At 46.9% G+C, this 25920-nt stretch overlaps 1 protein-coding gene across 1 annotated transcript in view; it reads right to left on the reverse strand.

The window, feature by feature from the left end:
* LOC126365862 (uncharacterized) overlaps positions 1 to 25920 on the reverse strand; it is a 229847-nt gene that overhangs the window by 145094 nt on the left and 58833 nt on the right. The window contains exon 3 of the mRNA XM_050008531.1: positions 17600 to 17950. Within this exon, the coding sequence (XP_049864488.1) occupies positions 17600 to 17950 (351 nt within the window). The remainder of the gene's footprint in view (positions 1 to 17599; positions 17951 to 25920) is intronic.

Raw genomic sequence — 25920 nt, forward strand, 5'->3', positions numbered from 1 at the left:
GTGCTGACGAGTCCTCTCCATTTGGCTCGGTCCTTCCACCACTTTTCTCCCTTCACTTGCTGCCAGGTCACCCCTCTCCTTTCCACAGAGATTCTCACTCCCGTTTTCCACAGTGTTCTTGGGCGCCCTCTGGGTCTTTTCCCATCCATCCTTAGTGCTTCCATAATTTTGGTGAGTCTCTGCCAACGCATCCTCTTAACATGCCCGTACCATCTTAATCTCTTTTTTTCAATTTCTTCTCTCATACTTTCTTGTTTAAGGTCCTTTCTAATATCTACATCCCTTACTCTGTCCATTCTTGTTTTTCCCTTAACTGCTCTGAGAAATTTCATTTTTCCTGCCTGCAGTCTGCTCCAGTCCCTATCTGTCATTGTCCATGTTCTCCATCAGGTGACAATAGGGAAGTAATAACTTTTATACATAAGGAGTTTTGCTTTTTCTGAAACTTCCTTATTCTAAATCAGGTGTTTAATTGTTTGATAGAAATTGACTCCCTTCTGTAACAACCTATTAATTTCGTTGGTTGTTCTTCCATCACTAGATATTTCACTCCCTAAATAAGTGAAACTGTCTACCCCTTTGAGGGGTTTTCCATTCAAAGTAATATTTCCGTTGATCCCTTTGTCTCTTCCTCATACCATTCCTTCACTCTTATCTTTATTTTTAATTCACACCTTTTCATTATTTCCTTCCACGCATCAAATCATCTGCAAAATAATCTTTTTGTCCTCTTTTTTACAACACCTTTAACTGCCCTATTCATTCCCACCATCACAACATTAAGAAGTGCAGGAGACAGAATACTTCCTTGTTTAAGTCCATGTCTTATTTCGAAGTATTCAGAGTTCCCCAATGGTGTACTAATTCTACAATTGTGTCCTCTGTACATTGTCTTTATTACATTAATGTATGCATCTTCTACACTCCTGGAAATGGAAAAAAGAACACATTGACACCAGTGTGTCAGACCCACCATACTTGCTCCGGACACTGCGAGAGGGCTGTACAAGCAATGTTCACACGCCCGCCACAGCGGACACACCAGGAAGCGCGGTGTTGGCCGTCGAATGGCGCTAGCTGCGCAGCATTTGTGCACCGCCGCCGTCAGTGTCAGCCAGTTTGCCGTGGCATACGGAGCTCCATCACAGTCTTTAACACTGGTAGCATGCCGCGACAGCGTGGACGTGAACCGTATGTGCAGTTGACGGACTTTGAGCGAGGGCGTATAGTGGTCATGCGGGAGGCGGAGTGGACGTACCGCCGAATTGCTCAACACGTGGGGCGTGAGGTCTCCACAGTACATCGACGTTGTCGCCAGTGGTCGGCGGAAGGTGCACGTGCCCGTCGACCTGGGACCGGACCGCAGCGACGCACGGATGCACGCCAAGACCGTAGGATCCTACGCAGTGCCGTAGGGGACCGCACCGCCACTTCCCAGCAAATTAGGGACACTGTTGCTCCTGGGGTATCGGCGAGGACCATTCGCAACCGTCTCGATGAAGCTGGGCTACGGTCCCGCACACCGTTAGGCCGTCTTCCGCTCACGCCCCAACATCGTGCAGCCCGCCTCCAGTGGTGTCGCGACAGGCGTGAATCGAGGGACGAATGGAGACGTGTCGTCTTCAGCGATGAGAGTCGCTTCTGCCTTGGTGCCAATGATGGTCGTATGCGTGTTTGGCGCCGTGCAGGTGAGCGCCACAATCAGGACTGCATACGACCGAGGCACACAGGGCCAACACCCGGCATCATGGTGTGGGGAGCGATCTCCTACACTGGCCGTACACCTCTGGTGATCGTCGAGGGGACACTGAATAGTGCACGGTACATCCAAACCGTCATCGAACCCATCGTTCTACCATTCCTAGACCGGCAAAGGAACTTGCTGTTCCAACAGGACAATGCACGTCCGCATGTATCCCGTGCCAACCAACGTGCTCTAGGAGATGTAAGTCAACTACCCTGGCCAGCAAGATCTCCGGATCTGTCCCCCATTGAGCATGTTTGGGACTGGATGAAGCGTCGTCTGACGCGGTCTGCACGTCCAGCACGAACGCTGGTCCAACTGAGGCGCCAGGTGGAAATGGCATGGCAAGCCGTTCCACAGGACTACATCCAGCATCTCTACGATCGTCTCAATGGGAGAACAGCAGGCTGCATTGCTGCGAAAGGTGGATATACACTGTACTAGTGCCGACATTGTGCATGCTCTGTTGCCTGTGTCTATGTGCCTGTGGTTCTGTCAGTGTGATCATGTGATGTATCTGACCCCAGGAATGTGTCAATAAAGTTTCCCCTTCCTGGGACAGTGAACTCACGGTGTTCTTATTTCAATTTCTAGGAGTGTATATCTATCTTCTTCATTTCTTCCCAGAGTCTTTCCCTGTTAACTGAGCCATATGCCCTTTCTATGTCTGTAAAAACCATTATCGCCGTTTTGTTATGCTCCCAACTTTTTTTCCATCAGTTAACGGATATAAAATATCAGATCGACCGTGCTTCTTACTTTCCCATACCCATGCTGTTCTTCACTCAGCTCCTTTTCTATCTTTTCACTTATTCGATTTAGTAAAATTCTTTCAAAAACCTTGGCTGTATAAATCATAAGTGTTATTCCTGAGTAGTTTTCACAAAGTCATTTATTTCCTTTTTTGAAGATGGGAACAATGTCTCCCCTTCTCCAATCGTCAGGTATTGTACAATTTCTCCACGCACTTGATAGTACTCTAGACAGCCACTGCATTCCCAATGGACCTGCTGCTCTTACGTCCACCGATATTTCATCAGGTCCTGGGGCTTTCCCCCCATTCATCTTCCATCAGCATCACCTGATTGAATTCGACTACCTTCTATTATCCTGGTTTTACTTTTGCTAATATTCGTCTTATAACATCTTTTAATGCGCTATCTATTCCGTTCAACTGCTCCTCTGCGGACTCTCTCAGGATTACAATGTCATCGAAAAACCTCAATTTTTATTTCGTCGGCCTGAACTTTCTCTTTCTAAATTCATCCTTGTTTTCCTTTACTGCTTTCTTAGTGTACAGACTGAACAACATTGGGGACAGAGTACAACATTGTCTCACTCCCTCTTCAGCCACAGCTTCCCTTTCATGCCCCTCAACTCTCGTAACTGCAGTCCTGTTTCTGTAAAAGTGGAAAATAGCCTTTTGCTACCAGTATTTTACACCTGCTAACTTCACAGTTTCAAAGAGTGTACTCCAGCCTACATTCTAAAATGCTACCATCGAAGATTTGCCTTTCTTCTAAGACAAGTCGAAGGGTCAATACTGCCTCGCGTCTCCCTACATCCTCCAGAACCCCGACTGGTCTTCCCCGAGATCGGTTTCTACCAGTTTTTCCAGTCCCCCGTAAGATCTTAGCTAACATTATTTTGAACTGTTTTCTTCTAGATATAATTCTAAATTATTTCTACGTCTATCTCTACACATATACTTCGCAAGCTACTTGTCAGTTGTGAAGGATACCTACTGCCGTAATACCATTCGGGAACTTTACTCAGAAAGAACGACTGTTTATACGTTTGTGCACTATCCAGAATTCTTGTAAATTAGTGAAATGTATGGTAGAGAAAGAAGGGATGAGTAGACGGGGTGTTTCGAATCAAAGCACTGAGAATTTCTCGGGCTTCAGACTCTTGATGTAGGTCATGAAGACCATTGGCACAGCGTCTGATGTCACAGCCACGAGATGAAAACACTTCACGTTGCTATTAAGGTGTAGAAGTTTTGGGGATGCCGGCTGTAATTGAAGCATTTGTGCCGCCAAACTGAATTAATTTCACGCATTTCATGATCATGAACCTTTCTCCTTGATTAAGAAACTAAAGTTCTTACCTGCATTCCAAATTTTCGATCTATTATTGAATCACCCGAATTTAGATACTATAATTCCAGTATACTTCAGAAATATGAAAATCGTAGATTTCTTTTTATTTAATGGAAGATGGAGTTGGTAGTTACCATATTTGCACATAAACGTTTGGGAATGTTGCAAAAAATATAATGATCATTACTTAAAATTATGCACTGTATTAAATAACCGAGTATCCTTATCCGAATATACGGACCCACTGACGTCTAGCAATTATGGTCAGGAAAACTGCCCATATACATATTTTAAGAACAAGGCATATCTTTCGATGCTAATTGTGATATGAAATTCGTTTCCTCCTTCTCAGACAGAAGAAAGTGACCCCAAGAACTGAGTGCGACAACACTTGAGTCTGTAATCAAGATCATAAATAAATCCTTACCAAGAATACGAAAATTCAGTTTCTGGAAACACAAAAAGATCACAATAAACATATTTTAATCATCGATCTGGCAGCACAGATATAGTGCATAAACAGTACAGAAGGAAAATTACACGACTAAATTTGTAGGTGATTTGTGGCTATACAAGACGCGAAATTTAGTAACAGAGCTGCCAGAATTCATCAATCGAATGCATCACTCACGCTTGGCAACTCACAATCACATGTTTTCAGTAGATGAGATATCTGCAAAATGTGCTAGCTAAATCATCAATCGAACATCCCTTGATCCCTTGTATCGAGGTAGGTCAGACCAGTACGAGCAACTTTTGGTCTTGCGTTATCTTGTTGAAAGATAACGTCACGGAGAGATCGATGACAGGGCACAGCCATTGGTCTTCACATGGCACAGATGTGTGTGCTGCTGTCAAAATTACCGACTATGCGAAATGGAGGTGATCGTATTGCACATCCAATGGCAGCCCTATCTTCTCGCCCTGTGCTGGTCCGGTTGAGGATGATGAACACAGTCTGAAATGTTCGTTCTCCTCAGAGCCTTCACACAAAATAGGTTGATTACGGTGCTGTACGCAGAATAGGGACATCTCAAAAAACGACATGGTGCCACGTCTCTGTACAGTATTGTCGCTGAGCGAACTGCTGTCGACGCGCTGCTCTTTGCTGCAACGTCAACAATGGTCGCCTTACCAGTGGTCCATGACTCTCCAGGATGTTTTTCCCACGATATTTATTTAGCTTTTAACACGTCGTCGTGCTTCTCATGTGGAACTTGTCTTGCATAAAACAGGCTCTTTTCTAGACCAAGGTACTTAAAGTGGTTGTACGGTGCCTACCAGTGGAGCGAAGAATATGTTCGTACTCTCAGGCGCTAGTCGCGTGAAGCCGTTGAGATCTTGCATAGGGTTGAGTATGACCCTCCTTCAATTGCACCTTCACATGACATTCATAGGATAACGAAGAATGCGAGCAGCAATATCGCAAAGAGACAAGTCACAAAGACCACGACCCTGCCGATACTGATTTTCGACTTGTGCTGGTAAACATTTCTCCTTCTTGTGCTGGGCACAACACCATTCCCTCACAAACAAACAACGATCACATGCAAGTTCTGAACGAGAAACTCACTGTGTAATCTTTCCTTATGTACAGATGTAGGAGGGACGTTCCGAAAGGAAGTTCTGTCATTTTTTATGAATAAGAAGACACAAACAAGGGCCACATGAATTCACACTCGTTGCTGGTTCACCAATGGAAGGGGCGTCAGCAGAGGGAGGAATGATGCATGCACACAGCACCGAAGAAAGGAGAGTAGCAGCAGATCAGCGAGCCCGAGCTTATTCGAGTACACATCGCGAAGGCAGATGAGCTGACAACGAGGTCGCCAATGGTGCTGTTAACCAGTGTCATTAGGTACATGGGGCTAATGTATCTATCATCCACGAACGTCTACAGACCCTGTATAGTGGAAAATTAATGTCTCGTCAAATGGCTGGTTTCTGGTTTTGCATAATCAGAGAAGAATGACAGAGTGCGGGTGATCTTGCCCTAGCGGACTTTTACCTGGCCTTACACTGAAAGCCGCACTCTCGGAACGACACTTAAAGTGAAGCTGTGGTGAAGCAGGCTGTGCGACTAAACCATGCATTGCAGGGCATCGAGCTCTACCAGACTGGTTTCTTCAAATCGATTGCACTCTGCAACTCTCTCAATGTCGGTGACTACTATGTTGAAAAATATGATGTAATGGGGTGTATGTTATTGGCAATACGATTCCTGTGAGAAAAACAATGACAAAACTTGCAATCAGAATCTCTCTCATACATGTGACTTATTCCTAAGTAACTTGTGCAGTTGCAATGAAATGCGAAGCATTAACACTTCATGCCAACATGTGTCACATGCCACTTCCGTGGTTTTGCATTTTTAATAACCAGCATTGTATATACCGATGAACAAAAACATGATTACTGCATGGTTAATTGCATGTTGGTCCATCTTTCCTAATGCAATACTGCAGAGATTTCGGGGCAGGGATACTACAGATCATGAGTGGATTCCCGTGGGTACATGCCACAAGATGTCTAAGAACATGACACAGTTCCCCGCAAATTATAGACCACTGGTTTGTGAACGAGGAGTTTTCAGGTACAGAAATCGACGCGAATTCGTTATCAAAACACTATAGAGACACTGATAGTAAAAATAGTGCAAGGTGTTTAGTTCATGATGCCATGGAGTATATGTTATTGGCAAAAAAAAATTCCGTCTGAAAAACAGTGATGAAACTTAAGAGTCGGAACGTCTCTCGTACATGGCTTTATGCCTACGTATTTTGTGCAATTACACTGAAATGCAAAGGATTAACACCTCATGCCACCTCCGTGGTTTTGCAGTTTGCCTCCCGTCGGATAGACAGTTCGCCTGGATCAAGTCTTTAGAGTTGACCCCACTTCGGCGACTTGCGTGTCGATGGGTATGAAATGATGATGATAAGGACAACACAACACCCAGTCCCTGAGCGGATAAAATCCCCGACCCAGCCCGGAATCGAACCCGGGCCGTTAGGCATGACATTCCGTCGCGCTGTCCACAGACCTAACAGAGGCGGGCTGCAGTTTTAAAGACCAACAGGGTATATAATGATTAGCAGAAACAAGATTAGTGCATGGTTAACTGCATGTTGGTTAATGTTTGTAATGCAATAACAGCAGAGATTCTGTGTCGCAGGGATACTATAAGTCATTCTTAATTGCTGGAGGTACACTATGCGATCAAAAGTATCCGGACACCTGGCTGAAAATAACTTACAACTTCGTGGCACCCTGCATCACTAATGCTGGATTCAATATGGCATTGGCCCACTCTTAGCCTTGATGACAGCTTCCACTCTCGCAGCCATACGTTCAATCAAATGCTGGAACGTTTTTTGGGGAATGGCAACCCATTCTTCAAGGAGTGCTGCACTGAAGAGAGGTATCGGTGTTGGTCGGTGAAACCTGGCACGAAGTCGGCGTTCCAAAACATCCCAGACGTGTTCACAGACAGTGCATTATGTACAAGTGCTCGATCCTGTTGAAAGATGCAGTCGCCATCCCCGAATTGCTCTTAAACAATGCGAAGCTAGAAGGTGTTTATTTACTGTTGGCACTACACACGCTGGCAAATCACGTTCACCGGACATTCGCAATACCCACACCCTGCCATCTGATCGCCACAGCCGCGCGGGATTAGCCGAGCGGCCTACGGCGCTGCAGTTATGGACTGTGCGGCTGGTCCCGGCGGAGGTTCGAGTCCTCCCTCGGGCATGGATGTGTGTGTTTGTCCTTAGGATAATTTAGGTTAAGTAGTGTGTAAGCTTAGGGACTGATGACCTTAGCAGTTAAGTCCCATAAGATTTCACATTTTTGAACATTTTTTCTGATCGCCACATTGTGTACCGGTGTTTACACTCCTGGCACCAAGAGAGGCATTGTTTGGCATTTACCGGCGTGATGTGTGGCTTATGAGCAACCGCGCGACCACGAAATCCAAGTTTTATCACTTTCCGTCTAACTATCGTAGCACTTGCAGTGGACCATGATGCAGTTTGAAATTCCTGCCTGGTGGTCTGGATAGATGTCTGCCTATTACAAAAATGATTCAGATGGCTCTAAGCACTATGGAACTTAACATCTGAGGTCATCAGTCCCCTAAATTACTTGAACCTAACTAGCCCAAGGACATCACACACATCTATGCCTGAGGCAGGATTCGAACCTGCCACCGTAGCAGCAGCGCTGTTCCGGACTAAAGCACCTAGAACCGCTCGGCCTTGCCTATTACACATTACGACCATTTTCAATTGTCGGCAGTCTCTGTCAGTCAACAGACGAGGACGGCCTGTACGCTTTTGTGCTGTTCGTGTCCCTTCACGTTTCCACTTTTTATCACATCGGAAACAGTGGACCTAGCGATGTTTAGGAGTGTGGAAATCTCGCGTACAGACATATGACACAAGTGACACTCAATCACTTGACGACGTTCGAAGTCCATGAGTTCTGCGGAGCGCCCCATTCTGCTCTCTCGCGATGTCTAATGATTACTGAGGTAGCTGTTTTGGAGTACCTGGTAGTACGTGGCAGCACAATGCACCTAATGTGAAAACCGTATGTTTTTGGGGGTGTCACGATACTTTTGGTCATATAGTGTATATGCCACCAGACAACTACATACATGACACACAGTTTCCCGCACATTATGGACGAGTGCTTTGGTGGTCAAGAAATCAGTGTGAATGCACTTTCAAAATACTTTACTGACACTGATAGTTACATATCTACAAGGCGTCATCGCCGAAGGATGAATGGGTGCAGACGGTCCCTAACAATGTTCACATAGACGACACTTCTCGTGGTGCCTTCGATTACTAGCAGAGATACCGCGGAAGACCAGACGAATGTTCCCAGTAGTGTAATAGTGCCCACACCAAATGGCACCCGTCGCGCGGTCAGCCATTCGATTGGATGACGGCGTATTTGGACGGGATCATCAACCTGATGTGAAGGGAACTATTACTCATCCGACCATGAGACATGTTTCCACTGATCCTGAACCCAATCTTGACGAGTATGTGCTCACTGCAGTCTAAATGATGATATCGTTGAGTCATCATGGGAAAAAAAAGTAGAGGTTATCTGTTTTGGATTCCAGGTTCAACATGAGGGCTGAACTGTGTGCTCCGACACTTGTGCCTGCACAACCATTGTACTTAGCCATAAGCTCTGTACGAGATCGCCGCCTACTCTGGTTTACAGAGTGAGCCTCCGACTTGCACTTTCTTTGCTGAGACTTAGACCTCAACACCTTGCCCCTACGCGTCGTTTCGCCGTCCTCCAGATTTCTGTACATGCTCACAAAAGTAGCACGCGACAGCTGACTAGCGTCGCCGTTTCTGAAATGCTCGTTCCAGAGTGCCAGACCATGACAACCTGGCCTTTGTCAAGTTCGCTTTCGTCTGTAGATTTGTCCATTTGCCAGCTGTATCTGGTGACAAAACTTATTGGGAATACTGATGCCCAGAGCGTGGCGGAGGCTAAACCGGTAGGTCGTTCCTCCAGTCTTCGGGCCTGAACATAGCACATTTATTACAGACGACTGCCAGTGCTGTTCTCTTCGGGTAATATCTGAGGAGCAGCGCTGAGCTGCAGTCGCGCTAGGTGGAGAGCATGTCGGGGCACCGAATTTGGGTGCGCTGGTGTCCTTTTGCCCCAGCCCGAATATAACTCTTATGCGAATCGTGCGAAAAAAGTTCGCTACTGCTCCCGGGAGCGTTCCCTAAGAAACGATACACGAACCTCCTGACGGACTAACAGAATTGCTTCCCATTCGTCTCTGCTCCTCTTAGATACACTCTTACAGCATCACTTGCCCGAAAAACCACCACGCGGGATTCACTTTCGTGGTGGGCAGTCGTCACAGTGTCTTAGTTCATCAGAGAATGTCTTTGGTAGTAACGTCGTTCTTGATCAAGGAAAACATCTGGCCCGTCCTGACAGTTTATGCTTGAGAGCAAAGGACGACGGGCACAAAGCGTGGAATGCTGAGGGACAGGCCAGAACTGCGGTAGCTAATCTGCGGATCAGCCGCGCCTGCGCACTGCTTCTACACCAGCCGCGCCGTGTCGCGACCCGCCAGTAATTGCCGTGTTGTTCGGCTTAGCCGGCGACATGCGGCAGCCAGTTACCACGGCAACTTGTGCCGTTACAGAGCCGACTCCGCCGTAAAGTGTCCCACCCATAAAACGCGCGGCTTACGGACTTACCAGCAGATGCCTCGCCCGCAACAATTTCCGGCGGAATTTCTGCCTGTACGTACGTCTCTGTTAATGGCCCGTAAAGGAATCTGATACGCGACATTTCCACCGGGTACAAAGGTCGTCGTGCCGATGCGTTTTATCTGCCACACCATTTTTTGTAACCGCTGGCAAGTACGCCGTACTTCCAGCATTATGTATGTTTTCCTCTGCCGTAACCCATATTTTTTCAGGAACGATACTGATGCTGGAATAGCGGTCATCGGCTTCTCTACTCGGTACCTTTTCACTCCATTGAAAAAACACGTAAATGTTTTGCAAAGACAACAAGAGTACAAATTCGAGGGGGTCTTAAAAAGTAACTCATTAGTACGACAGATGAAGTAATTTTTATTGAATGCTTGGCTACACTACAGACACAAATCTATTACGCTATTTTTCAACATAGTCAGCAAATCTCTGTAAACAGCGGTCATAGCATTCTACTGCTTCTGCCCCTAAGTAGTGCACTGAGTCACTCGATAACCACTCCGTGAACTTTCCCAGAATCGGAAACTCTATGATTGCTGCGAATAAGTTCCTCGGTCGAATAAAATCACATCAAACTCTAATCTTCCTGCCTTCCTTCCTCCAATAAAATCTTCTTACGAGGGGAAGTCACGACGTTGGGATCACAGATTTACTTAAGACTTTGTAGACCTTTAGTAGGCTAGTAGGCCATTGAAACAACATTATGTGCAAGCAATAAGGTGCGCTACCCTTGCGATTTCGAGAAATTCGCAAGAGAAGTTTTATACGTCTATTATGTAACAGTTATATCTGTGCGCAGGTACTAGTTGTTAAGAATTCGTGAGGGGGGGGGGGGGGGGGAGGGGGGCGGGTAGGTGGTTAGCGTTCGACCTATGTTAAGACGAACGTGAATTTGGCGACGTTTCGACTCTCGCTGAAACTTAATTTTTAATCTATACTTTTTTCATCACTGGTGATCTTATTTACGCGGCAGAGATAACGTAAGTAAAAAACCACTTGTATTTGCATGAGGTTTTTCTGTAAATGAAGAAATGCATAGCGTTTTCTTGAAAATGTATGACTCTGTGATTTGCGAAATCCCTTATAAAACCGATCTGGAAATTTCCACCTCCAAGCTTCGTGCTGCAGACACAAAGGTAGGCCTCATTTGGCGGTTAACCTGCGCTGCGGTGAGACGTTACTGATGTAGCAAAAGAATGAACAGTTTAGGTACAACGTTGTTTAATACAACAGAATTTACATTTGTACTAGAAAAGCGAAGGTCTGAGCGGGAGTCGTACAGTCACCTCATTCACAGTTGTCTAACGATGCTCGAACGCTAACCACTGGAGCACCATTAACTCTAACGTCTAGCTCCTACACACAAATACAGGTATTAAAGTCCAAGGAGAATGAGGAGGAGATTAGTGTTTAACGTCCCGTCGACAACGAGGTCATTAGAGACGGAGCGCAAGCTCGGGGGAGGGAAGGTTGGGGAAGGAAATCGGCCGTTCCCTTTCAAAGGAAACATCCCGGCATTTGCCTGAAGCGATTTAGGGAAATCACGGAAAACCTAAATCAAGATGGCCGGAGACGGGATTGAACCGTCGTCCTCCCGAATGCGAGTCCAGTGTGCTAACCACTGCGCCACCTCGCTCGGTATATCCATGGAGAAGAAATTAAAACTTTAATGTTCGCCGATGACATTGCACTTCTGTCAGAGGCAGCAATGGATCTGGAAGAGCAGCTGAACGGAATGGACAGTGCCTTGAAAGGAGAATATAAGATGAACATCAACAGAAGCATAACGAAGATAATGGAGTGTAGTCAAATTAAATGCTGCGGGAATTAGATTGGGAAATGAGGCGTTTAAAGTAGTAAATGAGTTTTCCTATTTTGAGAGCAAAATAACTGATGATGGTCGAAGTAGAGAGGATATAAAATGTAGACTGGCAAGGGAAAGGAAAGCGTTTCTGAAGAAGAGAAATTTTTTAACATCGACTATAGATTCAATTGTCGGGAAGTCTTTTCTGAAAGTATTTGTATGGAGTGTAGCCATGTATGGAAGTGAAACGTGGACCATAAATAGTTTAGACAAAAAGAGAATAGAAGCTTACGAAATGTGGTGCTACAGAAGTATGCTGAAGATTAGATGGGTAAATCACATAACTAATGAGGAGGTATTGAACAGAACTGGGGAGAAGAGGTGCTTGTGGCACAACTTGACAAGAAGAAGGGACCGGTTGGTAGGACATGTTCTGAGGAATGAAGGGATCACAAATTTAGTATTGGAGGATAGCGTGGAGGTTAAAAATCGTAGAGGGAGACCAAGAGATGAATATACTAAACAGATTCAGAAGGATGTAGGTTGCAATAGGTACTGGGAGATGAAGAAGCTTGCACAGGATAGAGTAGCATGGAGAGCTGCATCAAACCAGTCTCTGGACCGAAGACCACAACAACAACAACATAACAGACGCGTAAAACTTATCTTGCGATTTTCTCGAGACTGCCAGAGTAGTGCACCTTACTACTCCAACATTAAATTATTTTAATAGCCTAATAAAAGTGTACAAAGTTTTAAGTAAATCCGTGATCCCAACGTCGTGGCCTCTCCTTGTTAGTTTAGAAGCCGCGCCACTTCGAATGAAACACTCGAAGGCTCGTCGGCTGGCTCGGTGTTTCGCTTACACATTGTATCACTCCTAAGAGAGGTAAGGCGCATTTTCTCGTTTCGGGAGATATTTGCAATTTCTTTTTTTCAAGGTGCAGCTGGAGTGAGCCCAGACAAATTCTGCCCAGCACGACCTTCACGCCACGCCCAGTACCGATGTAATGAGTCGTTTCGCTCGCCGTTACAGACAAAATGATTTTGAAAGTGGAATTTTACGTACCCATTCGACAAAGCGGTCCCAGATTAGCGGGTGCGATATTCCTTTTATCGATATCTATGAACAGGGACAGTAAAAGTTGAGGAACAACAAGTACTCCAGCACTGACAGCACCGCTGTGGACCGCGCTGATCTCTACCGCCAGGCCGAAGTGAACAGCTCAATCGCTGGTGGAGTACTGACTACTATGCGTGTTTAACTGCCCCTGTTAATACGTATCGATAACGCAAATAACGCGCAAGACTAATTTGGGACCGCTCAATCAAATGGGCAAAATTCCGCTTTAAAAACCATTTTGGTTTGTATTGGGAATCAACCGGCCTGAAAGACAGTGAGCAGGATTCGTTTAGGCTGACTCCAGTTACACGCTGCAAAAACGAAACTGCAAATATCTGCCGGAACATCTACAAAAACTGCGACTGACGACTCTTAGGAGGAAACACTGCATAGGAGGAAGACGGTATAAGCCGTCGAAAACTCGAGTGTTTTACTCAAAGTTATACTGACAAGATGCCACCGTGAAAGACTCCGAGGACATAGTTCCTCAATCGCCTGAACATTGTTGTCTGTGGTCGAAGTCGATGACCTTCCTTCCCGACCAGCACACACACATCTGTGCGATCTTGATGAAATTCTTGGTACGAATTACTCAAGGCTGGACGCGACACTGCATCTGGTCCATATCGTGCAGAAATTCACGATGAATCTACGTGTAATTTAGTCGCCTCGTCTACGAGAATCATATTGTTAAAAAAAAATGATTCAAATGGCTCTGAGCACAATGCGACTTAACTTCTGAGGTCATCAGTCGCCTAGAACTTAAACTAATTAAACCTAACTAACCTAAGGACATCAGGCACATCCATGCCCGAGGCAGGATTCGAACCAGCGACCGGAGCAGTCGCTCGGCTGCAGACTGTAGCGCCCAGAACCGCACGGCCACTCCGGCCGGCAATCATATTGTTGCTCATACTTTACCTTTGGAATCCTTTTCCAGTTGCCGTACCATTTCATTGGCATACTGTGAGCCATCTGTTAACTGGACCGCAGCAAACCTGTTTCTGCAGGAAAAAATGGTTCAAATGGCTCTGAGCACTATGGGACTCAACTGCTGTGGTCATCAGTCCCCTAGAACTTAGAACTACTTAAACCTAACTAACCTAAGGACATCACACACACCCATGCCCGAGGCAGGATTCGAACCTGCGACCGTAGCAGTCGCACGGTTCCGGACTGCGCGCCTAGAACCGCGAGACCACCGCGGCCGGCTCTGCAGGAAACGCAGAACATGTACTCTCTTCTGAAAATGCGCCGTTCTTACTGCGCAATAACATTAGTGGCTGCTTCATGAACAGGTTGGCGAAATGCCGAACTACTCGGAAGAGCCAAAGAAACTGGCACAGGCGTGGGTATTCGAACACAGAGATAGGTAAAAAGACAGAATAAGGTGCTGCGATCGGCAACGCCTATATAAGATAACAAGTGTCTCTCGCAGTTGTTAGATCGGTTAATGCTGCTACAATGGCAGGCTATCAAGATTTAATCGAGCTTGAACGTTGTGTTATAACGGCGCACAAGCGGTGGGACACAGCATCTTCGACGTAGTGATGAAATGGGGATTTTCCCGTACGACCATTTCACGAGCGGAACGTCATTACCAGGAATACCGTAAAAGATCAAATCTGCCACTTCGCTACAGCCGGAAACAGATCCTGCAAGAACGAGACCAACGACAACTGAAGAGAATCGTTGAATGTCACAGGAGTCCAACTCTTCCGCGAATTGCTGAAGATTTCAGTGCTGGGCCATCAACAAGTGTTAGACTGCGAACATTTCAATGAAACATCATCGATATGGGGTTTCCGCGCCGAAGGCACACTCATGTACTCTTGTGACTGCACGACACAAAGCTTTAAGGTTCGCACGGGCGTGTCAACACCGACAATGGACTGTTTGTGACAGGAAACATGTTGCCTGGTCGGACGAATTTCTAATCATATCGAGCGGATGGACGTGTAACCGATGGAAACAACCTCATGAATCCGTGGTCCCTCCAAGTCAGCAGGGGACGGTTCAAGCTGGTGGCGGGTCTGTAATGGTGTGGGGCGCGGGCAGTTGGAATTATATGGAACTTCTGATACGTCTAGATACGATTCTGGCATGTGACACGTGCTTAATCATGCTGTCTGATCACCTGCATCCATTCATGCCCATTGTGCATTCCCACGGACTTGGGCAATTCCAGCAGGACAATGCGATACTAGCCGGCCGATGTGGCCGAGTGGTTCTAGACGCTTCAGTCTGTAACCACGCGTCCACTATGGTCGCAGGTTCGAATCCTGCCTCGGACATGAATGAGTGTGATGTTCTTAGGTTAGGTAGGTTTAAGTAGCTCTCAGTTCTATGTTGTCCCATAGTGCTCAGAGCCATTTGAACCAATGCGATACCCCACACGTCCAGAATTGCTGCAGAGTGGCTCCAGGAACACTCTTCTGAGATTAAACACCCCCGTTGGCCACCAAACTCCCGAAACATTAACATTATTGAGCTTATCTGGCGTGTCCAGTTACTCTTACGGATTGACGGATAGCCCTGCAGGATTCATGGTGTCACTTCCCTGTAGCACTACTTCAGCCATTAGTCGAGTCCATCTTGTCGTGTTGCGGAACTTCTGCATGCTCGTGGCGGCTCATGTATGATATTATGCAGGTATAACAGTCTTCTTTTCTTTTTTGGCTCTTCAGTGTATGTGTGATTTAGGCGTCTTACCTGCAAAAATCATACTGTCGCGCATACTTCAACTTTGGAATCCGTTTCCAGTTTCCATACCATTTCATTATCACACTGTGTCCCAGCAGTTAATGTGTCATTCTTGCTGCGCAATGTTCTTGGGAGCGATGATATGTGTAAATTAGCATTTGAAGTCCCCTCGTATAACACTAGCGGCTGCTTCATAGACACATTGGCGAAATACTGAACTACACTACTTGCCATTAAAATTGCTTCACCACGAAGATGACGTGCTACATATGCGAAATTTAACCGAAAGGAAGAAGATGCTGTGATATCCAAATGATTAGCTTTTCAGAGCACTTACACAAGGTCGGCGCCGGTGGCGATACCTACAACGTGCTGACACCAGGAAAATTTCCAACCGATTTCTCATACACAAACAGCAGTTGACCAGCGTTGCCCGGTGAAACGTTGTTGTGATGCCTCGTGTAAGGAGGAGAAATGCGCACGATCACGTTCCCGAGTTTGATAAAGGTCGGATTGTAGACTATCGCGATTGGGGTTTATCGTATCGCGACATTGCTGCTCGCGTTGGTCTAGATCCAATGACTGTTAGCAGAATATGGATTCGGTGCGTTCAGGAGGGTAATACGGAACGCCGTGCTGGATCCCAACGGCCTCGTATCACTAGCAGTCGAGACGACAGGCTCTGAGCACTATGGCTCTGAGCACTATGGGACTTAACAGCTGTGGTCATCAGTCCCCTAGAACTTAGGACTACTTAAACCTAACAAACCTAAAGACATCACACAACACCCAGGCAGCACGAAGCAGAGAAAATCCTTGATCCCGCCGGGAATCGAACCCGGGAACCCGGGCGTGGGAAGCGAAAACGCTACCGCACGACCACGAGTTGCGGCCGAGACGACAGGCATCTTATCCGCGTGGCTGTAACGGATCGTGCAGCCACGTCTCGATCCCTGAGTCAACAAATGGACGTTTGCAAGACAACAACCATCTGCACGAACAGTTCGACGACGATTGCAGCAGCATAGACTATCAGCTCGGAGACCATGGCTGCGGTTACCCTTGACGCTGCATCACAGACAAGAGCGTCTGCGATGGTGTAGTCAACGACGAACCAGTGGGAACTAATGGCAAAACGTCATTTTTTTCGGATGAATCCAGTATCTGATTACAGCGTCATGATGGTCGCATCCGTCTTTGACGACATCGCGGTGAACGCACATCGGAAGCGTGAATTCGTCATTGCCATGCTGGCGTACCACCCGGCGTGATGGTATGGGGTGCCACTGGTTACACGTCTCGGTCACCTCTTGTTCACATTGACGGCACTTTGAACAGTGGACGTTACATTTCAGATGTATTACGACCCGTGGCTATACCATTCATTCGAACCCTGCGAAACCCTACATTTCAGCAGGATAATGCACGACCGCATGTTGCAGGTCCTGTACGGGCCTTTCTCAATACAGAATTCCGCAGGAAAACGTCTGGTTAATGGTGGCCGAGCAAATGGCTCGTCACATTACGTCAGTCACTACTATTGATGAATTTTGCTATCGTGTTGAAGCTGCATGGGCAGCTGTACCTGTACACGCCATCCAAGCTCTGTTTGACTCAATGCCCAGGCGTATCAAGGCATGGGGGTGGTTCTTCTGGGTACTGATTTCTCAGGATCTATGCACCCAAATTGCGTAAAAATGTAATCACATGTCAGTTCTAGTATAATATATTTGTCCAATGAATACCCGTTTATCATCTGCATTTCTTATTGGTGTAGCAATTTTAATGGCGAGCAGTGTAGTTCCCAGTAATTCCTGGTTTTCTTTTCCTTCACTGGCAGAAGACTGTACTCACGTCCGGCTGCTGGAAGAGCTGCGCGGCGACCCTGGGCTGGTCCTCCCAGGCGACGGCGAGCAGGTTGCGCAGCAGCAGCAGGTCCACGGCGAGCAGCGCGGCCGAGACGGGGCTGGAGGCGTTGGCGACGACGCGGCTGGCCTCGGCGTGCGAGGGCGCGTGCTGCGCGTGCAGCAGCCGCAGCCGCGACAGCAGCACGCCCGGGTCGCCGGAGGTCAGCGAGCCGTGCAGCGAGGACAGCACGTCCGTGAGCAGCGCCGGCGCGTCCCACGTGGCCAGCCAGCCCTGCAGCTGCGGCACGCGCTCTCGCAGCAGGGACACCACCGCCCAGTCCTGCTCGTCGCCCGGCTCCTGCACAGTCCACGGCACACGCAAACATTTGTAGGCTTTCCTGCGCTAAAGGAGGCAGCTCCGTTACAGGGGCGTTCGGAGTTCAGTCCGTGGGCCGGATCATTGTCCAAGATGCTTGAGCCGTGGTAGGAATTTCTGTTTTGAAGAGCGCGCCGCAGTTCGTAGTGTGAAGCAGTCGCCCTCCGTTTCTGGCGGTGGCACCACTGTGGCACCACAGCTTTGTTGTCCCCCCTCTAGTGGGAAAGGTTGCCAGTTCACGTGCATTTAAGGGGCGCTATGACTCGCCAGTCCATCCCCTTCCCCCACCTTCTCCTTTTCCTTGAACACATCCGCACACTATATTTTGTCCGCCGCCTTGATCCCCCTCACCCCCTGGTGTCTCCCTTCCTCTCTACCTCCAACCAGTTGCCAAGCCTTTACCGTTGTGTTCCACCCTCTCTCCATCTCCACACCCTTCATCTCCTTTCCCAACGCAACTTCCACCGTCTACCCCTCCCAGATGATGAGCTTCGCCCTGACATCCACCCTTCCTACCAACCCCATCTTCCTGCCTCCTTCTCAGGGCTCCCTCCTCCTGAGCGGCTACCCCCTCCTACTCCCCCTCCGTCTCTTGTGCCTCATTTTAGTGTCTGTGCACTCCCTCCTGTCCTGTCTTCCCTCTTCGTCTCCCACCCCCCCTTGTCTCCTGCCTCTTCGAGTACCCACTGATGCCCCTCCTGTCTTCATCCCCTGCTGCCCCTTGCTCTCCCCTCCTTTTCCATACTCTCTACCCTTTCCCTCGGCAGGTCCCGCCGGACAGTTTTATTCTTCGTCATGTGTGCTCCAAGTGGGTTTTAAGTGTGTTGTTCCGCAGTGTTTTTACTGCTGTGGCCGACTTTTAACGTGTGCATGTCCATTCAGTGTCTTCTCTGAGTTTTGAAGAATCGTCAACTGTGTTTTTTAACTTTCTGGTGATTTTTTTAACTGTCCTCTATGAATGTCTCCGTGTTAGCCTATATTTTTTACCTTAATTTTCTCCCGTTATTCTGTTTTAAGTTCCCATTTATCGCCTTATGTAGTCTTATTTTAAGTTGTCCTGTCACTCGGCTGAAGAGCGGTGAATTGTGTCGCTGACAGCCCTCCCCTGCCCATATGGGGCAGGGGAATGAAATCACAATAAAGAAAAAAAACTCGCCAGCCTGTCAGTTGGTCAGCCGGGCCAGTATGGGGCAGTCAGTGTCTGTCTTCCGGAGTGCAGGTATGTGTAAGGCTGTCAGTCTGCTCGAGTTTGTTCAGGCAATGGTCATTGGCGGTTGGATCGATCGGTTGGTCGGTCGCGCACTGAGACCCAAGATGACTTGTCCGTCTTGAGCGTCGGCACATGTGAGGTCGCCACGTCAGTTCAGTGGGCCACGCCGTATAGCGAGGGATAGTGGCTTCACGGCCGACACGAGAGCAACATGAGTTGATCCACGACATCACTCGGGCCGGTGCGAGCTGCGACGCCGTGAGATGGGAGATCGGCGCGCCTTCTTGCGTCCGTTGAAGCGGCTGGCAGCGGAAGGTTCTGGAGAGCGTTTTGGGGTGCTACACAAGGTCTTCGTCAGACATCTCAGTTTATTATATGTTAAGTGATTCGTGATATGTTGTTTCATTTACTTGTTAAATTCTGTAAGACGTGTATATTTCTATTGTCTATTGTCAAACCACAATTTATGAAAGATATTTATATTTTATTAATAGGATTAAGTAGGAATAATTAAAATTTGTCATCTTGGAAATAACTGTGGTAGCCGGGTATATATGCACCAAAGTATTGTTGATATAATTTCAAAAAGGGCGGGACAAACCGCGTACGGATACATTTTAGGAAAAGAGCGGGAAAGACCGCGCATTGATACATTTTGTAATGGTAGCAGGGACTGTTTGCACCAGAAAGCATTGTTGGCAGGAGAGACCGCACTTTAGCGTTCGTGAGGTTGAGAGAAGCGGTGTGCCTGCCAGCCACCAGCTATGATTTACAAGAGATTATAAACGGATGTACAGAGACATCAGCTAACTATTATCATAAGAGGAACTAATATTATTTAATTATTTTCTTTGCGAAACTCAAGACTACTAAAGGTATGTTCGCGCAATGCTACTTGTAAGATTATTGTAAAAAAGTAAGTCCCATTTGAACGTTTGTAAAATCATTTCATTACCAACAGTAAATATTTGAAGAGTTTTCAGAATATAATCAATTTTTGCCGGCAATGTTGCATTGCCGATTAGAATCCATCCCAAAAACCATCAACACAAAACTTTGCAAAAATTTTATTGTTGTCAAGAAAAAGTGTAACTATGAATTACGTAACTTCAGTCAAATTAATTAAAGAATAACGTTAGCTCTCCTAATAAAGAATAACGTCAGCTTTGGTAATAAATACAGCCACTTATTATGACAGCCACCAGCAGTTAATAAAGTATAGTAAAACAGAGTAATTATAGTCATGTCGCAGTTCGATGTAGCAGTCAGATGGCGATCCAGTAACAGTAAAAAAAAGGTAAGGAACAGTTTTGGGTTATTGCAGATAACGACTGAGGGACACGACGACGACACATTCTATGTTTCGTCGAAATAATCAGAAAATCACTTTTAATAAGCATCAATTAAATTTGTATGCGAAGATTGAGAAAGAGAATAAATTTCAAAGGGAAGATTTCATTTGTTATTATTAATCAAGAGATGGAAATCCTAAGGGAGGGTTACATAGGTTATTGTAAAAGGGAAGGTTGTCATTAACAAAAGAGATATATAGAGGAGGCGGGAAGGTCTCAATTCTACTTGTTTCTTGGTCAGTCTCTCGTCCCTCGTCTGTCTCCAGTCCGCATTTGTTGGGCAGTTAGCGTCTGTATGTCTGTGTGTCGGTCGGTCGGTCTGTCGTACGTTAAAAGCTGCTTCTGTCATGTTTGTCGGATTCGGTGTTAACGAATTTATTGCTTGAAGTGTATCGGCCGAATTCCTGAAATATGTTTTTATCTTGCCTATCATCTTCAGAGGCTGTATATGTGTAAAGTAGAGCATGTTTGTATATTTTATGTAAGACTGCGTTTCATGGGTTTTTATTTAAATGGTGATTTCGTATATAAAGTTGTCACTCTTCCACCGCAAGACTTTTTTTTTCTTTTTTAAATGAAGTTGCACCTTCGGTGGGATGTTAATTTTTCTAATGTTAGTGTTTTGTACCATTTCCATCGGGGTGCATAGTTTGTGTGCTTGTGTGAGTTGTTAAAATTTTTAGTTTAAAGTAATCTGGTGTGTTGCAGATTTGCACCAGTGTAGTCTTTCAGAGGTTGTTGTGAGCGGTCGTGACTACGGCCGTGTCAAAAGGGAGCGGCAAAGTTCTCAGCCCGAAAGCTCATACTGTCAAAATTTGTTCTTTCTGCCTCTGAATAAATTGTAACTTGATGTTTAGAGGGCGCTTTCTGACTATAATTTTGAATCTGTTTCAAAAACAAACGGGCTTTTAGGAATAAAATTTCCATTTGTTGAAATTTTTTTTTTTTATCAGTTACCCTCTGGCAACTGCTTCCACGCTCACATAGTGTGATTAAATGTGTTAATGTTCTTGATGAATGGCTAGTAAATAAAGTAAATTTTTAAGAAAAGGCTTTGAAAGTAAATTCACGGTTCAATGCTACTCCAGGGGGATGTAAAATGAATGTGCGCAACGGAAAATAATGAACGCTTTGGCCCCGTCTGACTACCCCCTGAAGCAGATCTTAGGAACTCTTAACTCTATAAATTACAATCTAAACGTAAATGAATGATGAAAGCAACTAATCCCACTACACGGTAAACGTTGTTCCTGCTTATATATTTATTGCAGATTTTAAAAAATACTTTATATTACGAAGTTTACATTTCCTAAGTAAAATTACTGATAAATTGCCCAACTCTGCCCCTTATTGTGAGTGCGTGGTCTAAAATCAATAACGCGAAATGACTAACATCATCTACGTACCACACACTAGAAGCAACTACTTCCGAAGATGATCTTCGGTGGTGTGGAACCTCAGTACAACTAAATTAACGTGATCACAGCTGTTTAGCTTTATAGCCCTAATAAGCCGAAGCAATTTGCGATATCACCGGATGTACTGCGTCTGGTGCGTCGGCATGCTGGTTCTCGTACTCGTCTGCGTCGATGGAAGAACTCCAGCCACAAAATAAATCTCTTTCAAACACCAGGACGGCAGAAGGCGCTCCTCTGACTAATATACTGTAATACTGTCTTCTCCTCCCTGTGTTCTACATACGAGAAACGCGAACTGCCATCCACAAGAACAGAGTTCAGATAACGTCTCAACTTAAGAATAGGCATAGGAAGTGATCTCAATTGCTGAACGCTGCGTACTCAATGACGACTTCCAACCTGGAGGCGAAGTCCAGAATCGTATAGGATCGCAACAGTACAGTGCCTAACTGTTCTAACTATAAACTCTCCGAGAGCAAAGACAGCAAGTCCGTCTGTATCAACACAGTTGATATCGAGCGACCGTCACACACGGGCGCCCACAACGGAAGCCGACGTCTCTCCAGTGCTGGCTTCCCAGCAAGGTTTGGCTCCCCACCAACGCAATTTCGAAAGCGAATCATTATTCCCGAAACCATGGAATATTCTCCTTCTCTACAGATTCTTCCGAACGCCGACTAACCATATTTTAGTATTTTGCCGTCCAGCGCGGAAAGTGTGCAAGGAAAACCTATACTTGTACAATGGTACGCTTCTGAGTGAAAATTCTTGGAAATAACCCAGAATGCGTGGTTTCCGAGGTGCTGCTTCTTCTTCCCTCACCTGCGTCCCAGATTTACAGCGTTCAGAAGTATTATCCGGTTATCCTTCCGGCCCCTACTACAATAGCGGCCGGCCGTCACCCTATTGTGCTCCAGAGCTCAGGTACCACGACGTCTGTCTAGCTACTTCCCGTGTTTACGCAGAACCAACACCTGCACGGGCACCCCCAGGGGTCCACAACTCTTTTGTGCAGGAGTCGAACTGGCGCTGTATGCTGATGATACAGCCCTGTTCACGCGCAGCATGAATGCCCAGGTGCTGAGAAACCGCCTCCAACGCGGGTGCGACGCCTTGGGCTCATGGGCAACAAAGTGGCGGTTGAAATTCAACGCCACAAAGAGCCAGGCAGTCGTCTTCACTCGAAGACTTCTGCCGCCAGGGCTTACGCCGCTCGAAATCCTGGGAGAACCCATCCCATGGAGTGGGACGGCAAAATACCTAGGGGTTACCCTAGACCGCAGGCTCACCTGGAAGCATCACATCCGTGATGTGAAAGGGAGAGCAGTTGGACGCCTCCGCGCCCTGTATCCACTGCTAAACCCGCAGTCAACCTTGCCACCGCAACACGGCATCACGCTTTACCTAACATTGGTTCGCCCACTGTTAGAGTATGCGGCCGTGGTCTGGGGGAAAGCCGCAGATGCTCACATTGTGACTCTGCAACGGATACAGAACCGCGCCCTGAAGACTGCTATGCATCTTCCAAGGCGCTTTTCGACGCGCCAACTCCACGAGGACACCGGAATCCTGCCTCTTCGAGAATGGTTCCGCGCCATCGCCAGGAAATTCTACGAGAGGACGGAACACTCCCGTAACCGACTCATCCGTGGACTGGGCCACCAACCACATCACAGGCCAACCACGCGCTGGCCTGACCTGCTGAGGGATTAAGTTTTACTAATCCCCCAGCAGAGTGTGTTACTTTTCTCTTACAGGTCACACCAGCATGGAAAATTCGACAGGTGTGTTAATATATTTTTCTTTTCTCCTCCACAGGAACCGCAGGAATGACAAATCTGTCTAGACTGCACCATTCTCGAGCCAAGGATCGGCTCGTCTTTACAGCGTCAGCGTCAGCGTCAACAACTCTTTTGTGGATATGTGGGTGGCGAACACAGGACCCCGAGCTAGTGCGGCCCTCTTTCCTATCTGGGCTGCATACCTTCCTTTTTCACATCCTTCCCCATCCCCCATCCCCCCTCCCTCTCACCTCCGCCTCTTCCATTCCCCTTCTCCCCCTCTGGAAGTAAGTTTCGTGCCTACGTCCAGAGACGGACGCTTGTAAATGTAAGACAGTCTCTCTTCTTCGCTTTCTATGCTGGAAAGTCTGTCCTTCCTTTGTGCTTCTCTTTTCCTTGCCACTTCTCTTTACCCTCTTCTCTTTTTTCGGCATTTGAGACCTCTCTTCTTTCCTTTCCCTTCCTTTGTTCCTCCCATTCTCTTTCTTTCTCCCTGTGCTTGTCTGAAGGCTGACCCACGCATTTCCACAAGTAGCCAGTGACGAGGTAACATGTAACTGCCCACCCCGGTTAGACAGGTAGGACACGTACGTACCCCCTGGTAACGGCCAGGCTCAGGGAGGGGTGGTTACCCGATCTGGTACCTTCCCAACGTGCTGATTGGTCCCTCCATCCGTTTCTCTGGAGGTGTGACCTGAGGCGGGAGTGCCCTCAGAGAGGGCCCCCACAAGGAAGGAGCGCGCCATCTGAGACGCCGGTAATCATGTGGGGGGGGGGGGGGTACTTCCGCAATGGTTTCCTCATCATCTACTATGCCTGCTCACAAGCGAAAATTAAATCAGTCTCAGCCACGGACAATTCTTCCACCAGTGCCACAGTTCCTTGTTGTTTCTCGGTCGGATGAAGGTCAAGACTTCTCCACAGTCAACCCTTTCATTATTCAGAAAGGTGTCGACGCAATTACAGGTCCTGTAAAGTCTTGTTCCCAGTTAAGAAATCGCACCTTGTTGTTAGAAACAGTCAGTGCCTTCCAGGCACAAAAATTGCTGCGAACGTCACTGCTACACACCTTCTCTGTCCGGGTGGAAGCGCACCGCACTTTAAATTCATCACACGGGGTGATTTATACACGGTTCCTCGACAGATAGTCCGACGAGGAAATTCAAAACTACCTGTCTGACCAGGGCGTAACGGCTGTTCATCGAGGCATAAAAAGGGTTGACAAAGACTTGGTTCCAACTCGTACTATCTCCTGGACATTTGACAGAGTTCAACTTCCATCGAACATTAAAGCAGGTTATGAGATAATTTCAGTTCGCCCTTAGATCCCCAACCCTACGCATTGCTATCAGTGTCAGTGGTTCAATCATACCAGCCAGTCGTGTTCCAATCCGGCCAAATGCGTTATGTGTGGCAAGGATGCCCATGAGGGTGCTTGTCTACATCTACATCTACATCCGTACACCGCAAGCCACCTGACGGTGTGTGGCGGAGGGTACCCTGAGTACCTCTATCGGTTCTCCCTTCTATTCCAGTATCGTATTGTACGTGGAAAGAAGGATTGTCGGTATGCTTCTGTGTGGGCTCTAATCTCTCTGATTTTATCCTCATGGTCTCTTCGCGAGATATACGTAGGAGGGAGCAATATACTGCTTGACTCTTCGGTGAAGGTATGTTCTCGAAACTTCAACAAAAGCCCGTACCGAGCTACTGAGCGTCTCTCCTGCAGAGTCTTCCACTGGAGTTTATCTATCATCTCCGTAACGCTTTCGCAATTACTAAATGATCCTGTAACGAAGCGCGCTGCTCTCCGTTGGATCTTCTCTATCTCTTCTATCAACCCTACCTGGTGCGGATCCCACACTGCTGAGCAGTATTCAAGCATTGGGCGAACAAGCGTACTGTAACCTACTTCCTTTGTTGTCGGATTGCATTTCCTTAGGATTCTTCCAATGAATCTCAGTCTGGCATCTGCTTTACCGACGATCAACTTTATATGATCATTCCATTTTAAATCACTCCTAATGCGTACTCCCAGATAATTTATGGAATTAACTGCTTCCAGTTGCTGACCTGCTATTTTGTAGCTAAATGATAAGGGACCTATCTTTCTATGTATTCGCATCACATTACACTTCGCTACATTGAGATTCAATTGCCATTCCGTGCACCATGCCTCAATTCGCTGCAG

Source organism: Schistocerca gregaria, chromosome 4 (assembly GCF_023897955.1).
Source record: "Schistocerca gregaria isolate iqSchGreg1 chromosome 4, iqSchGreg1.2, whole genome shotgun sequence".
NCBI lineage: Eukaryota > Metazoa > Arthropoda > Insecta > Orthoptera > Acrididae > Schistocerca > Schistocerca gregaria.